Source organism: Xenopus laevis, chromosome 1S (assembly GCF_017654675.1).
Source record: "Xenopus laevis strain J_2021 chromosome 1S, Xenopus_laevis_v10.1, whole genome shotgun sequence".
Taxonomy (NCBI): Eukaryota; Metazoa; Chordata; class Amphibia; order Anura; family Pipidae; genus Xenopus; species Xenopus laevis.
In genome coordinates, this window is record NC_054372.1 from 19,935,908 (window position 1) to 19,954,451 (window position 18,544).

Sequence of the window (18,544 nt, forward strand, 5' to 3'; positions counted from 1 at the left end):
CAGACCCTTGTACACTAATTACTCTTGTGTGATTATCCTGAAATGAATGGGGTATTAGTCTAGAACAGGGATCCCCAACCTTTTAAACCCGTGAGCAACATTCAGAAGTAAAAGGAGTTGGGGAGCAACACAAGCATGAAAAATATTCCTGTGGTGCCAAATAAGGGCTGTGATTGGCCATTTGGTAGCCCCTATGTGGATTTTCAACCTACATTGAGGCTCTGTTTGGCAGTACACCTGGTTTTATACAACCAAAACTTGCCTCCAAGCCAGGAATTTAAAAATAAGCTCCTGCTTTGAGGCCACTGGGAGCAACATCCAAGGGGGTTGGAGAGCAACATGTTGCTCACGAGCTACTGGTTGGGGATCACTGGTCTAGAACAACCCTTCTTTTGCATGTCACATGTCACGGTGCTTTGTTTACATGACTTAACAAAAGTACAATTAAGTGGCTATTATTGGTACAATCTGTGTGTTCCCTCAATAGTTTTCTTACCCCTTATCCTTCACCACTTTCTTAAACATATGTTTATTTTTGCATGAAATTGACTTGTTGCTGTTTTGCCACTTTATTGGGGCACTGTATACAATTGTTTAGTTATTGCCTAGATGTATCTTGTTGAAATATATATGTATATATACAATATACTGTCTAGTCTGCATTTAGCTTTTGGATTGCCTTGTTTTCCAAAAAAAAAAAAAACTGAATTTAGTCAACAGCATACTATTCTTCTACATTGGAAGTTCCCAGCTTATGGCTCATGTTCCTTGAATAATACTGTGATAATCAGTCCTGTGAGCCATAAATTGATCTAGAAATGAGCATTTCAGAAATAGCTAACTGGATCTCAGAGATTGCAAAACTATCCAGGTTATAGACCACCCCTGAAGGGCTAGCAAGATCAATATGTCTGTATTTCAAGGTGCCATGGATCTGTACAAACCCTTCACTCTGGTTTAAGCATGTATATTATGCTGCTGGAGAATGGAAAAGTAGTATGTTAACAAAGAGAAGCCCCATGCCTTTATACAATTAAAAAGCAAAGATGATTTGGGGCTGATTATGGGGGTTGATAATTTCCCCTTTAGCTCTGAGCAGATGTCCATGTTCCATTTATTTTGTAAGCTCAGTAGAGGTTATGGCACGTGAAATTATTTTTGGCATTTAAAGGGAAAGGCATTTTCAAAAAAGGCAACATAAAACCACAAAACAATCCACAAATTTGAAATAGTTCTAGATGGTGTCTAATGCACATGGCCCAGGCTCTGACAAGACATTATTTAATTTCTGGAAGTAGAACAAATTGAAATTTAAATATAATAAATCTTCATTGTTTTGGTGCTGTAGGAAATGTATTTTACGTCACTCCAGTATGACTCTTTCTAGCTCCCAGCAAAGCCATAACTAAGTTGGCAGAATAGCTTAATCATCATTATCTTTCAGCATTGGTTCTGTCTAAGGAATGGGGCAGCCAGTGTGACTGTTGTTAGAAGGTTGACAATATGGAAGTAAAGGCACTCCTGTAGTATTATTAACATACCGTATATACTCGAGTATAAGCCGTCCCGAGTATAAGCCGAAGTACCTAATTTTACCTCCAAAAACTGGGAAAGTATTGACTCGAGTATAAGCCTAGGGTGAGAAATGCAGCTGCTTCTGGTAAGTTTCAATCAAAAAATTGAGGGTTTCTGCTCCCATTGGAGGTGCCGGCGTCTTGTTTTTGGATGCCGGCCACCATTCTTGGACGCCGGCGAATATTCTTGGAGACTATTCTTAGGCGCCGGCGACTATTCTTAGACAATGGCGGGCGTTTTTGCGCTTGACCCGAGTATAAGCCGAGGTAGAGTTTTTCAGCATATTTTGGGGGTTGAAAAACTCGGCTTATACTCGAGTATATAAGGTAAGTGTTACACTGCACGAGTGCACATACCGATAGCATTGATTCATTAGATGTGTAAAACATGAAAGCAAAGATTTAATTGCTTGCTGTTGGTAATTCCACTGGTGCCATTATATTTGAGTAAATCAGCACATTTATATACTGTTTTCTTAATATATTTTTATTAGATCATTCACTCACATTCAGAAATATGAACAGGATTCTCCAGGGGATCGTTGCTTTGCTTTCTCTTTGTTGAAAGTTGAAACATATTTAAAGGAAAGTAGCACTTTCTAAAAGGAGGAAGTTTCATAGGTGCACTAGGAGCCTTATATCCCTGCATATAAGTTCTAAATCACCTGTTATAAAAGGAGGGATCCCATCTATGCTTCCAAAATAAACTAATATTTATAAGTCATTCTTGTTTTCTGCAGTTACTATTCAAACAATTGAAATAACGTTATAAAGGGATATCATTACCCAATGGAAATGGCCACACAATAGAATAAAGGGGATATCCAGCTGGTTTGTTTGTGAGTTGGATACTATGTTATTTGGCCTTATGTGGAAGGCAGTCTGCATTGGTTTGACCCCAGTCTATTCTGAACTGGTCAATAACCTCATACCCTTATAACTGTGCCAACCTTCTGTTCCATTTTGACATACCAACTAGTGTGCAGCTGTTGAGACATTGAGAAATATCAGTCTGGAGTAAAGCAAGGTGCCTTTTCTTGAATAATACTAATACTAAGTACTAAGTACTAATAACGCTATGTAAATAGTTAATGTTTGTGCAGAATTTAGCCACAATTCTACGTTTTCAAAAAGGTTTAACAAAAAGCAGTCATGGCAGTGTTCAGAGATTCCAAACACATATGAGGATTACTACGACTCTCATTGGAGAATAACCAATTACAATATGTTGTAATCATTTGGACTACATTATAGTTTAATCTAGAAAAGGCTCTAAATGTCACCTTCCTTTTGACCCCTTTTCAGGGATCTTCCGAATCTAGTGCTTCCCAAGAAACCAATCAACTGGGTTGTGGTCACTGATATGTATTTATTTGTAACAGGCACTACTGTCTCTCTCTCTTTCCTCTTTGATCACTTTTACCTTTTCAGGAATTCATCATTTGGGCTGTAAGTAATATCATTCCAGAACCTAAACCTTATCCTTTGCCATCCCTAATATTCCTTCTTTCCATCTGTGTTACAGTATTTCTGGCTTAAGCCAACGGAAAAAGTTGCTTCCTGTGCCTCCTCCATTAAAGCACCAGTTCTGCTAATTTCCTAAAATATTTTCCATCTTTGTTAATGAAGAACCTGGGATTTAGGTGTTTGCTGAATATTAATAAACCTATTTCACTAGCTAATCATCACCATCTTATATATTTTGAAAAATATTGTCACATGAAATACAAACCTATATTGCCTTGATGTGGAACTGGTGTTTTAACCATAAACTCTCCTTGTGTTTCACTGTTGTCGAACTAAAAAGAAAAAAAAAAAACTTTTTTTCCAAGTGTTTCTTCATTTTCCTGCTTTCTCTGCCCTTTTAATACTGTTGCTATGGCAGTATACATTCTGGAAAAAAAATGACCTGCTGTAAACCGGTATTAAACATCCACAGACTCTGCAGCTTTCACCTCTTCCTCCTTTTCCCTTTTTTTGGCCCTATGGATGCACTTTTGGTAACAAGGCGAGATTTTCTGTTGTGCTTGATCTAACCATGTGGTTGTGAGGTATGAGTAAAACATGGTTCTGTCAAGCACCATGGAACGTCACGCAGCTTTCTACAGCATGGCAAGCTTCTGAGGCTTGGGCAATTCTGAGATACTTAGCCTTAGGGGATATCTGCAGATTGCAATGCAATGTACTGCTAGTCCTTCTGATGGCAATGGAAGTCAGAATGGCATGTAGGTCTTTCTAAATCTGCACACTCATTGGTATTTAAAATGCGTGGTCCTTGAGCCGTTATCCTCAGCATCCTCAGCTGACCAATGACTGTAGATCACAAAGGCTGATGGGTTAGACACTTTGAATGTTTGCTTTGTGCTGAGATAAAATTATTTTTACCTGATGGCAATATGATTAATATTTACTACTTTGCATATCACCTTTTAAATAAAGGCACCAGCCAAAGGGTATCTTCTTTTTCTTCTTACAAGCATATGTCAAAACTTCAGATGGATATAAAAACCAGACATTACTTTATTCCATTATTTAAAAAGAAAACATTTTGTTTTCTAATCCTTAAATATTGAGTGGCAGTTATTTGATTTGAACCAGCAGAAGTATAGCTGTGAAAAGCTCATGCGTGTAATATTGTCAAGTTGGTCTTGTCTTATACGTGTGTTTTCCCCCCAACAAGTTTAGAGTCGTTATCCAAAACAGGGATGTCCAACATGCATCACTTTTGCTGGTATATTATAGCAATTCCCACCATCACAGTCAGCTATGTGCTGCTTCGTGATAAGGGGAGGAATGCTGCTATATGACCTGTTGGGATGCGGATAGAACATCCTTGATATAAAACTTGTTTTGAAACTAACCTTGATGTCTGTTTCAGTGGATTGTTATAAAATGTTTTTCACATTTTCAGCTTGAACTGGTCATGGTTCCCCCTCAAATTCTACAGGAGTGTTTAAAATGTTCATACTGCCACTAAAGGTTGTTTGACAGTTGTTTCCCTTGAATATTTAACAGGCACAGAAGACTACCGTTCCAAGCTTAGTGGAGACTGTTTTGCAGACTTGGCCTGTCCTGAAAAATGCCGCTGTGAAGGAACCACTGTGGACTGTTCCAACCAAAAACTCACAAAGATCCCTGACCATATTCCCCAGTACACAGCTGAGTTGTAAGTAATGCCTCATGTTTATCCTGGCTGCCGACAGAAAATGGGTAGTACAATGATAAAATGATAAAATATCTAATATTTGTAGCGGATGTTGCTAAATCACATATAGAACAATTCCATAGCAGCCAAACTAACATATTTTGCAATACAGTGAAACCTCAATTTTACATCCCCTGATATTAAGTTTCCCCTCATTTTACATTGTTGTTTTGGGGTCCCACCTATATATTATGCATAATACATTTCCCTGATTTTAAATTTTCCTGGATTTTACATAATTTTTTTCTGGTTCCCTGAAAAATGGGGGTTCTACTGTATAAATTACATTTTCTGGTAGTAGTTTATTGCACTAGTGTGCTGTACTAATGCACAGTTAAAGGGCATGCAAAGTCGAAAATAGAATAAGGCTAGAAATGCTGTATTTTGTATACTAAATATAAATATGAACTTACTGCACCACAAGCTGTTGTTGGCTACAGGGGGTCACCATCTTGTAACTTTGTTAAACATCTTTGCAAGACTAAGACTGTGCACATGCTCAGTGTGGTCTGGGCTTCTTAGGGATCGTCATAAACAAAGCTGCTTGAATTCTGCATGGCTGGGAAGTAAGCTGCTCAGCAGTTAGGGACCATCTGACAATTTCTATCCACAGCAGTAAATTAAAGGAGAATTTCACTGCATACAGTCAGGTTTCTTATAAAAATGGTACACATTTTTTAATTAAAGTATATTGGAGATAGGTTTCTTTTTCATTAAAGAAAGTAAAAATGGGATTTAATTTTTTTTGCCTTTACATGCCCTTTAAGAGAACTTTTGAATATTTTGAAATTGGTCTGTACACATCCCACCGTGGAGGGGGTCCTTGTTGTTACATTGGGACCAGAAAAGAAAATTGAATATAAATAATGTCCTTTACAATGGTCAACAATGAGAACTACAGTAGACTTAGAAAAACTTTGGGGAAGTCATGAACAAAGGTGCCTTTGTTGAAACTGGTGCGTGGCACCACAAGAAATTAACTTTAGTTTTCTTTTGTTCTTTTCTCTTTTCCAAATAGGCGCCTTAACAACAATGAATTCACAGTTTTGGAGGCAACTGGAATCTTCAAGAAACTTCCCCAGCTAAGAAAAATGTTAGTAGGCATTAGCACTGTGGTCCTCTTTAAGTGTATACCTTACTGTAACTGCAATATGTTTCAGTTCCATTCCTCTACACCTAGATTAGTTTAAAAGATTGGCATTGTCATTATTATACCCTTTCATATTATTATGTATTATCCAACTACTGACTGTCATGTAGTACAGCACAGATCTGCACAGCAAAAGTCCCATTAGGTGGACATCATTTTGCAATAAATGTGAGAAAAGGGGCTGATATAAAACTGGCTACCAGCTTGATGTTTCTGATGTTCAACTTGGCACTGATAATTAGGTATATGTACAGGGATAGAATTTTAAAACATTTCATAGAGAATATGCTAGTAAAGTTTAGTGAACAGCTGACAGTAAAACAAGTCACAGAAGTCTTTGCAGTGTGAATAAGTGAGTGCCTTTCTCTTTTCCCCAACCCAAGCCCCAAGCTCCTCTTCTATATTCAGCAAATTGTTTTATGCCATTGACTTCCTGCGTCATTAAGCCTACATTCAAAAAATATGAGAATTAAATTATTAATAAAACAACCCAGTGCATCATCTGTCCTAAATTTCTTTTAACAAAACTTGGGGGCAAATTTACTTATGGTCGAATATCGAGGGTTAATTAACCCTCGATATTCGACTGCCGAATTGAAATCCTTCGACTTCGATTATCGAAGTCGAAGGATTTAGCGCATTTCCTACGATCGTACGATCGAAGGAAAAATCGTTTGATCGAACGATTAAATCCTTCGAAACGAACAATTCAAAGGGTTTTAATCCATCGATCGAAGGATTTTCATTCGATCAGAAAATTGTTAGGAAGCCTATGGGGACCTTCCCCATAGGCTAACATTGACTTCGGTAGCTTTTAGGTGGCGAACTAGGGGGTCGAAGTTTTTTTTTTAAAAAGACAGTACTTCGACTATCGAATGGTCGAATAGTCGAACGATTTTTAGTTGTCGAAGTTGTAGTCGAAGGTCGAATTAGTCCATACGATGGTCGAAGTAGCCAAAAAAAAACCATTCGAAATTCAAAGTTTTTTTTATTCTATTCCTTCACTCCAACTAAGTAAATGGGCCCCTTAGTGTTGCGTGTAAACTTCCAGGTAAAGCACAGACAATTAGCTGTCCTCCCATGACTTTCTGAAGTACATTACATTTACACTCACCAAGCAGATCTAGAATGGTAGTATAATATCCACTATTTCAAATATCCACTTTAATTCAAAATAATCAACCCCCCCAAACAAAAAAGCCATTGAAACAAACACAACAAAAGCTTTGCTATCTTTCTGCATAAAAACTCAAGGTCAAATAATTGTTTGCTGTGTTCGCTGCAGGTGGCAAATTGTAAATGAACGTTTGCGTAAATGTTTCTAAGTAATTATCCTGACCCATAAAGCGAGAAAAAGTTAGATTGAGCATACTTATACTTATTATAAGGTACAAATCCATCATAGTCAGTCACTCTGCTGATTTACTGTGAGACTCAGTATTTTCCATTTAGTTCTGATTTCCCAGCTGGACAAAGGTTTGTTTTATGAGCTGACAGCTCAGGTCAACAGCATTTCATATCACTGTACTGTAAAGCTAAAATACATTCAGCTTGTTTAGTGTTTAGCTGCATATTGTAAAACCAGATTACCTTTTTTTTATTGAATTAGCTTTCAGGTTTATACTTCATAATATAATGACATGTATCCAGTATAGTTGGGGAGACCCTGGTATTTTAAATGCACAGATTCAATTAATTACGAATACTCCATTTTGTCCCCAGGTCATTTCAGCATTTTTATGATTAGGCAAGCAGATTTCAATAATCTGATAGTTATCTATAGTGGAGCTATAGAGGTGCTACAATGGTACTGATATATATATTGTATATACAGCAAGAATCCCCCAACTGTTTAGCTTTTAAATGGTTCCATTGATATTATCCTTTGCTTCTACTAGAAAAATAATAGTTTCAAGCAACTTCTATACTTCCCATAAGTTAGTACTTGCTGACAATATTTCTGTCCAGCTGTCTATAAAGAATAGTATCTTTCTGATCTCTATTAAGCTTTTTGGCCCTAAAAGAGTTTAGGAGACTTGTCATCAGACATCAATAATTAATCCTTATTGGAAGCAAAACCAGCCTATTTGATTTATTTAATGTTCAAATGATTTTCTAGTAGGCTTAAGGTATAAAGATCCAATTACAGAAAGCCCCTGGGCCCGAGCAGTCTGGATAACAGATCCCACATCTGTATTTTTTTTTTATTGCCTAGCAAATTTGTGTCAGCAGAGCTAACATTCAGATTCACTTCCTGTTTTCATATATGCCTGTATGTTTGTTTCTAGCAATCTGAGCAACAACAAGATAACAGATATAGAAGAAGGGGCTTTCGAGGGGGCTAATGGCGTGAATGAGCTATTGTTAACAAGTAACCGTATGGAAAATGTTCGCCATAAGATGTTCAAGGGCCTGGAGGGACTGAAAACCCTGTAAGTGTTTAACATTCTTTTATACGTTCCATTACTTTCCATGTGGTAGAAATGTGTTATCGCTGCTTATATTGGCAGAAGCTATTTATTTCTGAATAGAGTTCATATATTTGCAGAAATACATTTGACCAGCCAGATCAAAACGAGTCTACAGACTATAGAACAAGGTGCCTTGAAAAGAAAAATGTCCCAATAGGGTGGTAGCACCCCTATGATATCGGGAACCCACCTCTCTATGCGGTTTAGCTGGCTTCCAAGGGCCAAAAACTGTTTAAGACATACAGTATGTAAAACCAGAGACACTGAAATGAAGTACAAAGAAGAAGGAGAAAGAATATTTTAAAAATGAATTCCAAAACAACAATGATAATCTGGAAACAACCGTTATCGCCTTTGTGCATCCAGTGTACCAATGGAAGAAAATTAATTTGAGTGTGTATCATAAATATGTCAGGTCTTTGCAATATCACAGTTAATCTGTTTCTGTTTTTTTGTTTTTAGGATGCTCAGAAGCAATCACATTAGTTGTGTGAATAATGACAGCTTCACAGGACTGAGCTCAGTTCGCCTGCTCTCCCTCTATGACAATCAAATTACTACAGTGGCTCCAGGTGCATTCGACACACTACATTCTCTCTCTACCTTGTAAGTGTAAACCTTTCCCCTTGTCACTTATGACTCATGAATGTAAGGATTATTTCTTTTATATTCAGTATATTCATAATTGGACACCATTTATCATTAAGGAATGCAGCTAGAAGTGTATATAGTGATATCTGGAAATGAATATTAAAATATCAAAAACACAAATTCAAAAGTTTAATCATATATATTTGCCACCAGCCTCAGCACGATCATAGTAGCTCCCAAAACTGCCTTAGATAGGTATCAAAGGTAGCATGTCATAGAGGCCTATTATGAAGCCTCAAATTTTAATGGTCGAGTTTTAAAGGGAAAAAAAATCACAACTTATAGAGGAAAAATAACTTTTCCCAGATTTTTTATGCTCTGAAGCTGCTAAAAATCTGAATCTGAAAATACTCCATCTAAAACCTGTCAAAATCATGGCAGATAGTCCCTTTAACAATCGGAACATGTTTTGTGCCTTCATGATTCTCAATACTTTTTGGGCTGTTTGACGCTGGTTTTCATTCGATAATCCAATAAATTAAAGTTGTTTAGGCGACAATTCGATAAAGTCAAGTTTTCCAGGCGACAATTCGAAAAAATGTTCAAGTTGACACATGATTTTGTCTGAACTTTTTCCCGCACCAACTTTTTCAAACAGATTTAAATGTAAATTGAGGGAATTTGGGTTTGGAAGTTTGGTCTAATTTTTTTCTCAATTATATTGAGAAAAAGTTTTGTTTTAGTAAAACCCCCTATAGTGTTGGACATATACAAATTGTACCTCTGAAGTATTTAAATAAAAAAGTCCGACCAAAGTAGAATCCACGATTGTACCTTATTTATTGTTAAAAAAAAATTAAGATTTTTATGTGATAGGAGACACAAATTTTTTTTTGTGAAAATACGAATCGTACGATTTTTTTCTGACTATTTTCCTGAAAAGCCTGAATGTTTTGGATTTTTGCCCGAAATAGTTGGATTTTCGGGCTAATTCCAGCGCAGACCACGGAAACTTCCAAATAGGATAGGGACCTCTTCCATTAACCTATATATATATATATATATATATATAGAACCTTGGCAGAACTGTGATGCAGTCTTATGGATCTTTTGCAGCCTCTGTCTTAAATAAATTCCAAAAAATTTGAGTTTGTGTTTTTTTCACTAGAAATTTGTATTTTATAGTAAAAAAACAAAATTTTTTGGAGTTTTGGCATTCAGACTTTGATAAATAACCACCAATATGTTAGAATTATGACTTAGGACTTCATTAGTATGGAAAAGACCAATGCTGATATGGATGCTGATATCCCAGGTAGCTTTCTAGGTTGCTGATTGGCAGAGGTCAATGGAGGCAAAATTGTACAAAATCATCCCACTCACATCTATCTACTGCTTTAAGGTCCAATATTTGGCCAAATGCCCGTTTGAAGACCCAACCTTTGGTGTCAGGGGCCTCCTTAGCTTACAAAATGATCATCAAAGTTTCAATAGGACCTTCAACCAAGGCTTTGAAGTAAAACATCCCTGTCACTTGTATGAGCCTCTCCAGGGAGCAGCCCCACAGTTTGGGCATCACTGATCTATGGCATAGGCTTGTATATCTAACGTATCCTATTTGGCTTATAATACTTACATGTATCTCTACAGAAAGTCATTTCTAGGAAATATATCATATGCTTTTTGCTAGCTTTTACAGCACAGTAACTTTCAGTGTTTATTACCTAGTTTGCTTTAGATTGTGAACAGTGCTTGAGGGAATTGCTGGCCCATTGCTGAGAAATATAATAATAAGTCTTGCTATCTAAAGACATCTATTCATTTTGAAGAGCAGACATACACATTTTGCCAGCCTAATGCTACAAAATTGGATCCTATATTTGTGTGTTAAAATAAATAACTCTATAGAATTTGAAAATTAAAAGTAAAACCTGTACTAGGACATAGCAAATGGATTATTCATGTATTCATCAGCAAACAGGGAAAAACGGTGGTGAGAAATGTGGGCAAGCATAACATTTATCTCTATGAAATGTGACAATGTACACCTTGCAGCTAATTTGCTCAAATTAAAGATGGCATGTTTATGAAGGGTAGAATCGTCAACAGGCAGAAATGAAGTGGTGGAATGGCAAAGGTAGACTGAATAGCAAGTAAATGCATTTTTATAACTGGCATGTAATCAGCTGGTCTGTCAGTTCAGATTGCAAACTTGCTCTCTGGAGCAGTGTCGAGATGGAAAATCTAGAGATGACAAATTAATAAAATGGAGGTTGTCAGATAAAATCCAGTAATAAAAAGTAATCCACCTTCATCCTTATGTGAAATTACTCCATTGGCAAAGGAGTGCAGCTTGACAGCAAGTCAGATTGGCACGAAAATCAAATAACTTTCTAAATCAGATATATGAGAATTCAGCTGAAATGTGTTGCGTTCTTGTTATTATTGAGTTGGCTATGTATTAACTGTACATGGCACTATAATTTGCAATAGTTATGCACAACATTTTTTAAATGAATTTCCATATCTGCAAATATTATACCTCAATTGGGAATGTTATTGATATCACCTTGTACAATTTGTTGTTTGGTTCTTCTGGTTATTTGGATATACTGTAAATAGTTTATGAATGGCCTTCCTCATTCTCACTGCAAACAACTCAGCCAACTGTTTGGCAGTAGTTCACTGCAAATAGGTAATTCATGCTGGAATCACAGAGAACATGTGAAATTTGTGAGCAAATGACAGTAAGAGAGAGAGTTGGTTGCATCTGTAAAAAAACTAACATATAAGTGTTAATTATATACACAACTGTAAGGGTAAAAAATGAAAAACAGACTTGGATCAGATTAGCAATATAACAAGAACCTTTCTGTCAATTTAGGAACCTTTTAGCAAATCCATTCAACTGCAACTGCCACCTGGCTTGGTTGGGTGACTGGCTTAGGAAGAAGCGCATTGTCACTGGAAACCCTCGATGCCAAAAGCCCTATTTTCTTAAGGAGATTCCGATCCAGGACGTGGCTATACAAGATTTCACTTGTGATGATGGTAGGTTTCCTCTAGCCTTACATTTCTCAATAAGAGTTTTGATCTCAAAAACCATCTATTGACAGTTCCCTTTAACCTTAAAACTTTTATAGATGTGTCTATGCGAGGACTCACTCCAGTCTGTGACCATGCATTATGGTCCCACATTATTTACTTGCTGAGTTGTTATGATTAGGAGTCTGTGCTGAAATATGAAAGTAAATGTGGCTTAGGGAAGTCTATGCATATATTACTACTACCAAAGTATGTGTGATTAATTGTTCTGTAACCAACTGATAATGTTATATGACATTTTAAAAAGGAAGCCCCTAACCAGTCATCATATAATAAAACACTGCCGTGACAATATTTAAATCCAGTCAACAAAATATTCATGAAGAGGAAGAATGAGCAAGAATTATTGCCCGCACTGCCATGGGTGACTGATTCTGTACAAGTCTTTGGGAGTTTCCTTGGGATTATATCACACGTTCGATAATTGTTCCAACCTGTGTCTTTAAGCAGTAGCACACCTGTAGATTTTGGCCTATGAATCCACACAAAAAAGATTCCATTCGTATTATAAAACATAAATGATACATGTACATGTACTTCTCTATAGAATTAAAGTCTTGTGTCCTGCAGCCTACCTGTGATTAGTGATGGGCGAATTTTTCGCTTCGTCAGAGTGAAATTTGCGAAACGGCAAAAAATTTGTGAAATGGCGCCGGTGTCTTGTTTTTGACGCCGGCGCCCGTTTTTTTTACACCGGCGCCCGTATTTTACTAAATTTTTTTTTTGACGCCGCCAAATTTTTTCCGGCGAATTTTCATGGTCGTTTCGCAAATGTATTCGCTGACGGCGAATAGCGCAAATTCGCCGCAAATTCGCGCCTAGCGAATAAATTCGTCCATCACTACCTGTGATCACCAAGGCGTATATAATTGCATTATAAAAGATACACTGCTTGAAGAGTTTATGCATTTTTGGAGAATCAAACACTGTTCTCAGTCCATGTTTTCCATTCCAACACCAGGAAATGAGGACAATAGCTGTTCGCCACTATCTCGCTGCCCTGCGGAGTGCACATGTTTAGATACTGTTGTTCGATGCAGTAACAAGGGACTAAAGTCTTTACCTAAAGGCATCCCTAAGGAGGTCACAGAATTGTAAGTATCTCAGTTGCAGTATTTATATTATCAGTTTTTATATATACTTCAATATATTTGGGGGCATAAAAATGCAATAGAACTCGCAATATGACCTAACTATAACTGCAGCCTTCTAAGACAAATCAGTCTTGCCACACATGTTATCACAATAACTGTTAATCTTGTTGTTTTTGGCCAAGCTGAAGAAGTGCTAGAAGTATCTGAGCGTTCAACCAATGGCCTCTGAATTTGGCTTTTAATGACCTGGGAAATGGTTCGGAAAACACTTGAGTGGAAAAATGTACATCAAGCCATCTAATATAAACAGTCTGGTCATTTGGTATTGGGTTTCACAAGGTTTTTACACAATATTCATGGATGAAGAGGAGGTTTCTGCAAATATTTGCACAAAGGTCCATCTTCATGCATTCATTATTCTGTACAACAATACGGACCCATATCTTACTTAGTGAAGGTCTGGTTGTCATTTCTATACGGGTGTGATATTATGCTATACATTTAAAATATTACATGCGTTAAATCATTGCCAAGAGTGATTTTGTTTAACAAATTGGAACTGTAAATTGTTTTAAATTGGGGCTGAAGTTATTCAAAGGAAATGACTTAAAATAATCGGAAGAAATATGGTTTCAGTTTGCAATGAATCTTTCTGCCCCGCTAGCTGTTTTGCGGATTTTACGACTTACCATGACTTGTCTAATTGTTTCAGGGTCAGTTTCATATAAATACTCTGGTGAAATTCTGCTTGTTTTAATTATCTTGATTATGTTACCATTACATACTTACAGAACAGAAAAAGAAAATTAGCTGTTACAACTGTATAGAATTCATTGTAATGTTTCATTCAAATTAGAATTTTGTATGCCATTATCATAAATAATGTCACTGAATATGCCACAATTGTTTGTATAGGAAGAGGCTTATGGAATGCTGAGATTGATTTAATATAATGCCTTTTATTGTACCACTTTGTAAAGTATGGGTACTGGTGCCTCCATATTTATTATCCTTTTTATTGACATCATAGTGAAAACATTCCCACGCAACAGAAAATAAAATATAAATACATACATGTGAAGAATGTCAGTTCCTTGGCACACAGAGGGGGTTATTTATCAAAATCCGAATTTATCTCAATATTCTCCTACCAAATCCGCCCGTTTTTTTTCGGCTTTTAATACACTTTCCTGAAAATTTGGTTTGTGGGAAAAGATTGGGAAAAAACTTGAAAAAATACGAATTTTACAAATTTTTGGGAATTTTCACCCAAATCCATTTTTTCGGATTATTGCACGAAACCCAGCATAGATCAAAAAATCGTTGGGACTTCTCCCATTGACATATATGCAACCGCTGCAGGTCTGAGATGGCGGATTTTAGGATTCAGACTTTTTCCCTCCTCGGGGTATAATTTTTATTTATTTTTCACTAAAAATTCTTCATGTTTTTGGCATTTGGAGTTTAGTAAATAACCCCAAGAGTGTTTTGAGCTCCTATGTCTAATGGAAGAAGCCTGGTGGTCTAAATAACCCTGCCTACTAGTAGCTTCAACCCATTTATTTGGCTGGGAAATAAATATCCTATAGAGGTCACTGGCACTGAAAGGTTAGGATTGATTAAGAATGTTCACTTGGAGTATGTCATGAGACTTTGCAGCAATAAAAACAGCACCCCAAGTGGTCATAAAAACAAAGCAATTCCACACATAAATGAAATACTGTATGCTCTGCACACTAGAGTTAAACTCTCATATTGTACCTTCTTCTCATGACAGATCATGAGGAATGACATGGAGAGCTATGGAAAAGGGGTGCAGGACCTCTTTCCTTGTATGTGTGTTCTTGCATTTCCCTACTGTAGTCATAACTAAAAAGTCAAGATTTAAGAACATTTGTTGAAAGGGAAAATATAGTACTTTGCATGAAATAAACAGTGTCTTTGTTAGCCTACAGGCAGTTCTACTTGCTGCAAGGTGTTGTTGGTTCCATTGCCACTTCACACCATGATCACAAATATGACTATACGGAAAATAAAATTATGAATGGGAAATATTATCCATCTAAAAAAGATGGAGATTGGAACTAATATTGCATTTTTTTAAAAAAAATAAATAAATTTGTGTTTCAGATATTTGGATGGAAATGTGTTTCCACTTGTTCCAAAGGAACTATCCAACTATATGCACTTGACACTTATGTAAGTATCATGGAGGTTAGAGCAAATATGAAGTCACTTCAAATGGGTCTAAAACTTTATCTTCTAAAATGTAATTGATGAAAAAAAAGCTTAACTCTTATTAATACAAACCATGATTATGTATGAGCTTCCATCTTATATTTCCAAGCCAACCCTTTGGCACAGTAATTGTTAATGAAGATGACATGCACAATCAATCTATAAATTGAAATTAAGTGACTACAAATGTAAATATACAGTCATAAAGCAGCAAAGGACGCCGATTTGACAGCCATATTCTCATTTGTATCTTTTTATCATTGTAGGCAACGATCAATAATAAACTGGTGACTGATTTACATGTGGATTACCATCTAACATTATTAGAAGAATGCATATATATGAATGTTAATAATGGGCAGTGGGTAATTTTGCAAAGGTCTGTCCTCAAAGGTACAGTTAGATGAGAGTAGCCAATCACAACTCTCCCTTTATACATCAAAAGATAAATTGTAGTTCTCTGACTGGTCCTGACTCCCCACCTACACAATGCAACATGTTTGTCATTGAGACACATAACAATAAAAATAGTTATTATTCACTTCCCCTTAACTTATTTTATGTTTATGTATATATTTAATAATTTAACATTTGAATTTTACAAACACTGTGTGGCTTTTTTTAAAGCGACCTGAGCAACAACCAGATCAGCACTCTTTCTAACCACAGCTTCAGCAACATGACTCAGCTCCTTACCTTGTAAGTATAAACAGATACCTTAAAAAATTTGGGGGCTTCTCAAATGAGCAGAATCATCTGTCAATAATATATAGAAGTTTTAAAACTTTTAAACATATTATTCCCTTTAGAGTCATGCAGTACTTTCTTTAGGAAGATTAATCTTTTAATATGCTTAAGGTTTTATGTAGTTTTGTACCTTTTGTATTTATCATTGGGGTTTGCAAACAATAACAGGAGGCCTATTTGCATTAGCCTCTCCTTACTAGTAACTTTGCTCCTTTCTTTTAGGATTCTTAGTTACAATCGTCTTAGGTGCATTCCACTTCGAGCATTTGATAGGTTGAAGTCTCTGAGACTTTTGTGAGTATCAAGTGCCCCTGCAAATGTTCCTGAAAAGCAAACATTTATGTAGAATGTGTTCTTCCTGAATTCTGTATTTTTTATAAGGGATATTAATCCCATTTAACTTTCCTCAAAAAAGAGCATTCTTAGTTGTGCAGCCATTTAGACATTCAACACCTATTTATAAAGATGCATAGGAGGTCAGGTTGCTGCCTTTGACCTGGAAAAATGTCCCCTCCATGAAATCAGGTGCAGGGGATAAAAACATGTTTATTTTGTAAAGGTGCCAGCATCCCTTTAGTATATTATTATATTAGTTGGTGCAGGTAACACAAAGTAAGCAGAGATGTTAAGGAAACTTTTGGACAATTAGAAGTACCATATTCTATTACCTGAAGCAAAATGATTTTTCTCTTAAAAACTCACCATATGCAGATACAATACACACCAAAATAGCAGCGGGTAACAAAATATCAATGCCTCAGGGATCTGTATGTTACTAAGGCAGGTTTTTAACTTGGATGAAGAAATGTTTGAACATCTGGGGGAATAACATGTGTCTGTTTCTGCTCTTGTAGATCCTTGCACGGCAATGACGTCTCTGCTATACCTGAAGGAGCATTCAGTGATCTTTCTGCACTGTCACATCTGTAAGACTCTGTTCATTTTTTTAGAAACAGATGCTACTAGTGAAATAGACGGCTATTTATAGGAAACACATACACGATCTGGAGAGGCTATGCATTGCTCTACCCTCTCCAAAATACACAGCTGCTTCATTGCTTATAGCTAGCTATATGAGGTCTTATTTGCTGAAGGAAACATGTAACCACAGCAAGTCAAACCTGAACTGTGATAATTAAAAAACATGTAATTGGCTATGCAGAGCACTGATAAGCCATAGAAAATGAATGTATTTTGAGGGGACGGTCCGGTGTCGTTTGGGATTGTTTTGTATCTCCAGTCTTATATAGGCATAGGAGCTGTTATGCAGAATGCTCGGGACCTGGGGTATTCCAGATAATGTCTTTGTCTGTAAATTTTGATCTCTATACATTACGTTTACTAAAAAATAATTTAACCATTAAATAAACTAAATAGGATTGTTTTGCCTCTAAAAATGAATAATTATATCTAAGTTGGGATTAGGTACAAGTTACTGTTGTATTACTACAGAGAAAAAGAAAAAAAAATTAAAAAACGTTAAAGGGCATGTAAAGGCAAAAATTAAAAAACCCATTTTTATGTAATGAAATGAAAAAAAAAACCTAGCTCCAATATACTTTAATTAAAAAATTTGTACTGTTTTTATAAGAAACCTGACTGTATGAAGTGAAATTCTCCCTTCATTTACTGCTGTGGATAGGAATTGTCAGACAGTCCCTAACTGCTGAGCAGGGAAACAATCATACTTATGAACAGCAGGGGGAGCCCCCGCCTTACTTCCCAGCCATGCAGAACTCAAGCAGCTTTGTTTATGACGATCCCTAAGCAGCCCAGACCACACTGAGCATGTGCACAGTCTTAGTCTTGCAAAGATGTTTAACAAAGTTACAAAATGGTGACCCCCTGTAGCCAACTTTGAAAGCATAAAATATTTGTTTGATTAGGCTTGTGGTGCAGTAAGTTCATGTTTATATTTAGTATACAAAATACAGCATTTCTAGCCTTATTCTATTTTAGACTTTACATGCCCTTTAATGATTCTGGGAGATATCCTTCCCATAATTTGGAGCTTTCTGGATAATGGATTTCTGCATAACGGATTCCATACTTGTGTATGCAGAGTCATTTGTTAGTGCCAGTTATTGATCCAGCATAGGCTTTTTGTAAATAATAATAAAACATTTGTACCACCTCTTTTAGAGCTATTGGGGCGAATCCTCTGTATTGTGACTGTAAAATGCAGTGGCTTTCCGATTGGGTGAAGTCAGAATATAAAGAACCTGGGATTGCAAGGTGCTCTGGTCCTGGAGAAATGGCTGATAAACTCCTCCTCACCACCCCCTCCAAAAAATTCAGCTGCAATGGTAAGATCATGCTGCCATTTTTATTGTTTGGTTTTAAATCTGGCCATAGAATCACTGACTGGA

The 18,544-nt window shown here is 36.5% G+C and overlaps 1 protein-coding gene across 7 annotated transcripts in view; it reads left to right on the forward strand.

Moving 5' to 3' along the window:
- The window catches only part of slit2.S (slit guidance ligand 2 S homeolog), a 217,231-nt gene that overhangs the window by 170,077 nt on the left and 28,610 nt on the right, over positions 1-18,544 (forward strand). For 4 of the 7 annotated variants that reach the window (XM_041573434.1, XM_041573462.1, XM_041573442.1 and 1 more), the window contains 12 exons: positions 3,006-3,023; positions 4,590-4,740; positions 5,798-5,872; positions 8,218-8,361; positions 8,863-9,006; positions 11,876-12,042; positions 13,058-13,190; positions 15,321-15,389; positions 16,056-16,127; positions 16,398-16,469; positions 17,030-17,101; positions 18,318-18,481. In XM_041573434.1, coding sequence (XP_041429368.1) covers positions 3,006-3,023; positions 4,590-4,740; positions 5,798-5,872; positions 8,218-8,361; positions 8,863-9,006; positions 11,876-12,042; positions 13,058-13,190; positions 15,321-15,389; positions 16,056-16,127; positions 16,398-16,469; positions 17,030-17,101; positions 18,318-18,481 — 1,281 coding nt within the window. 7 annotated transcript variants of the gene reach the window in all.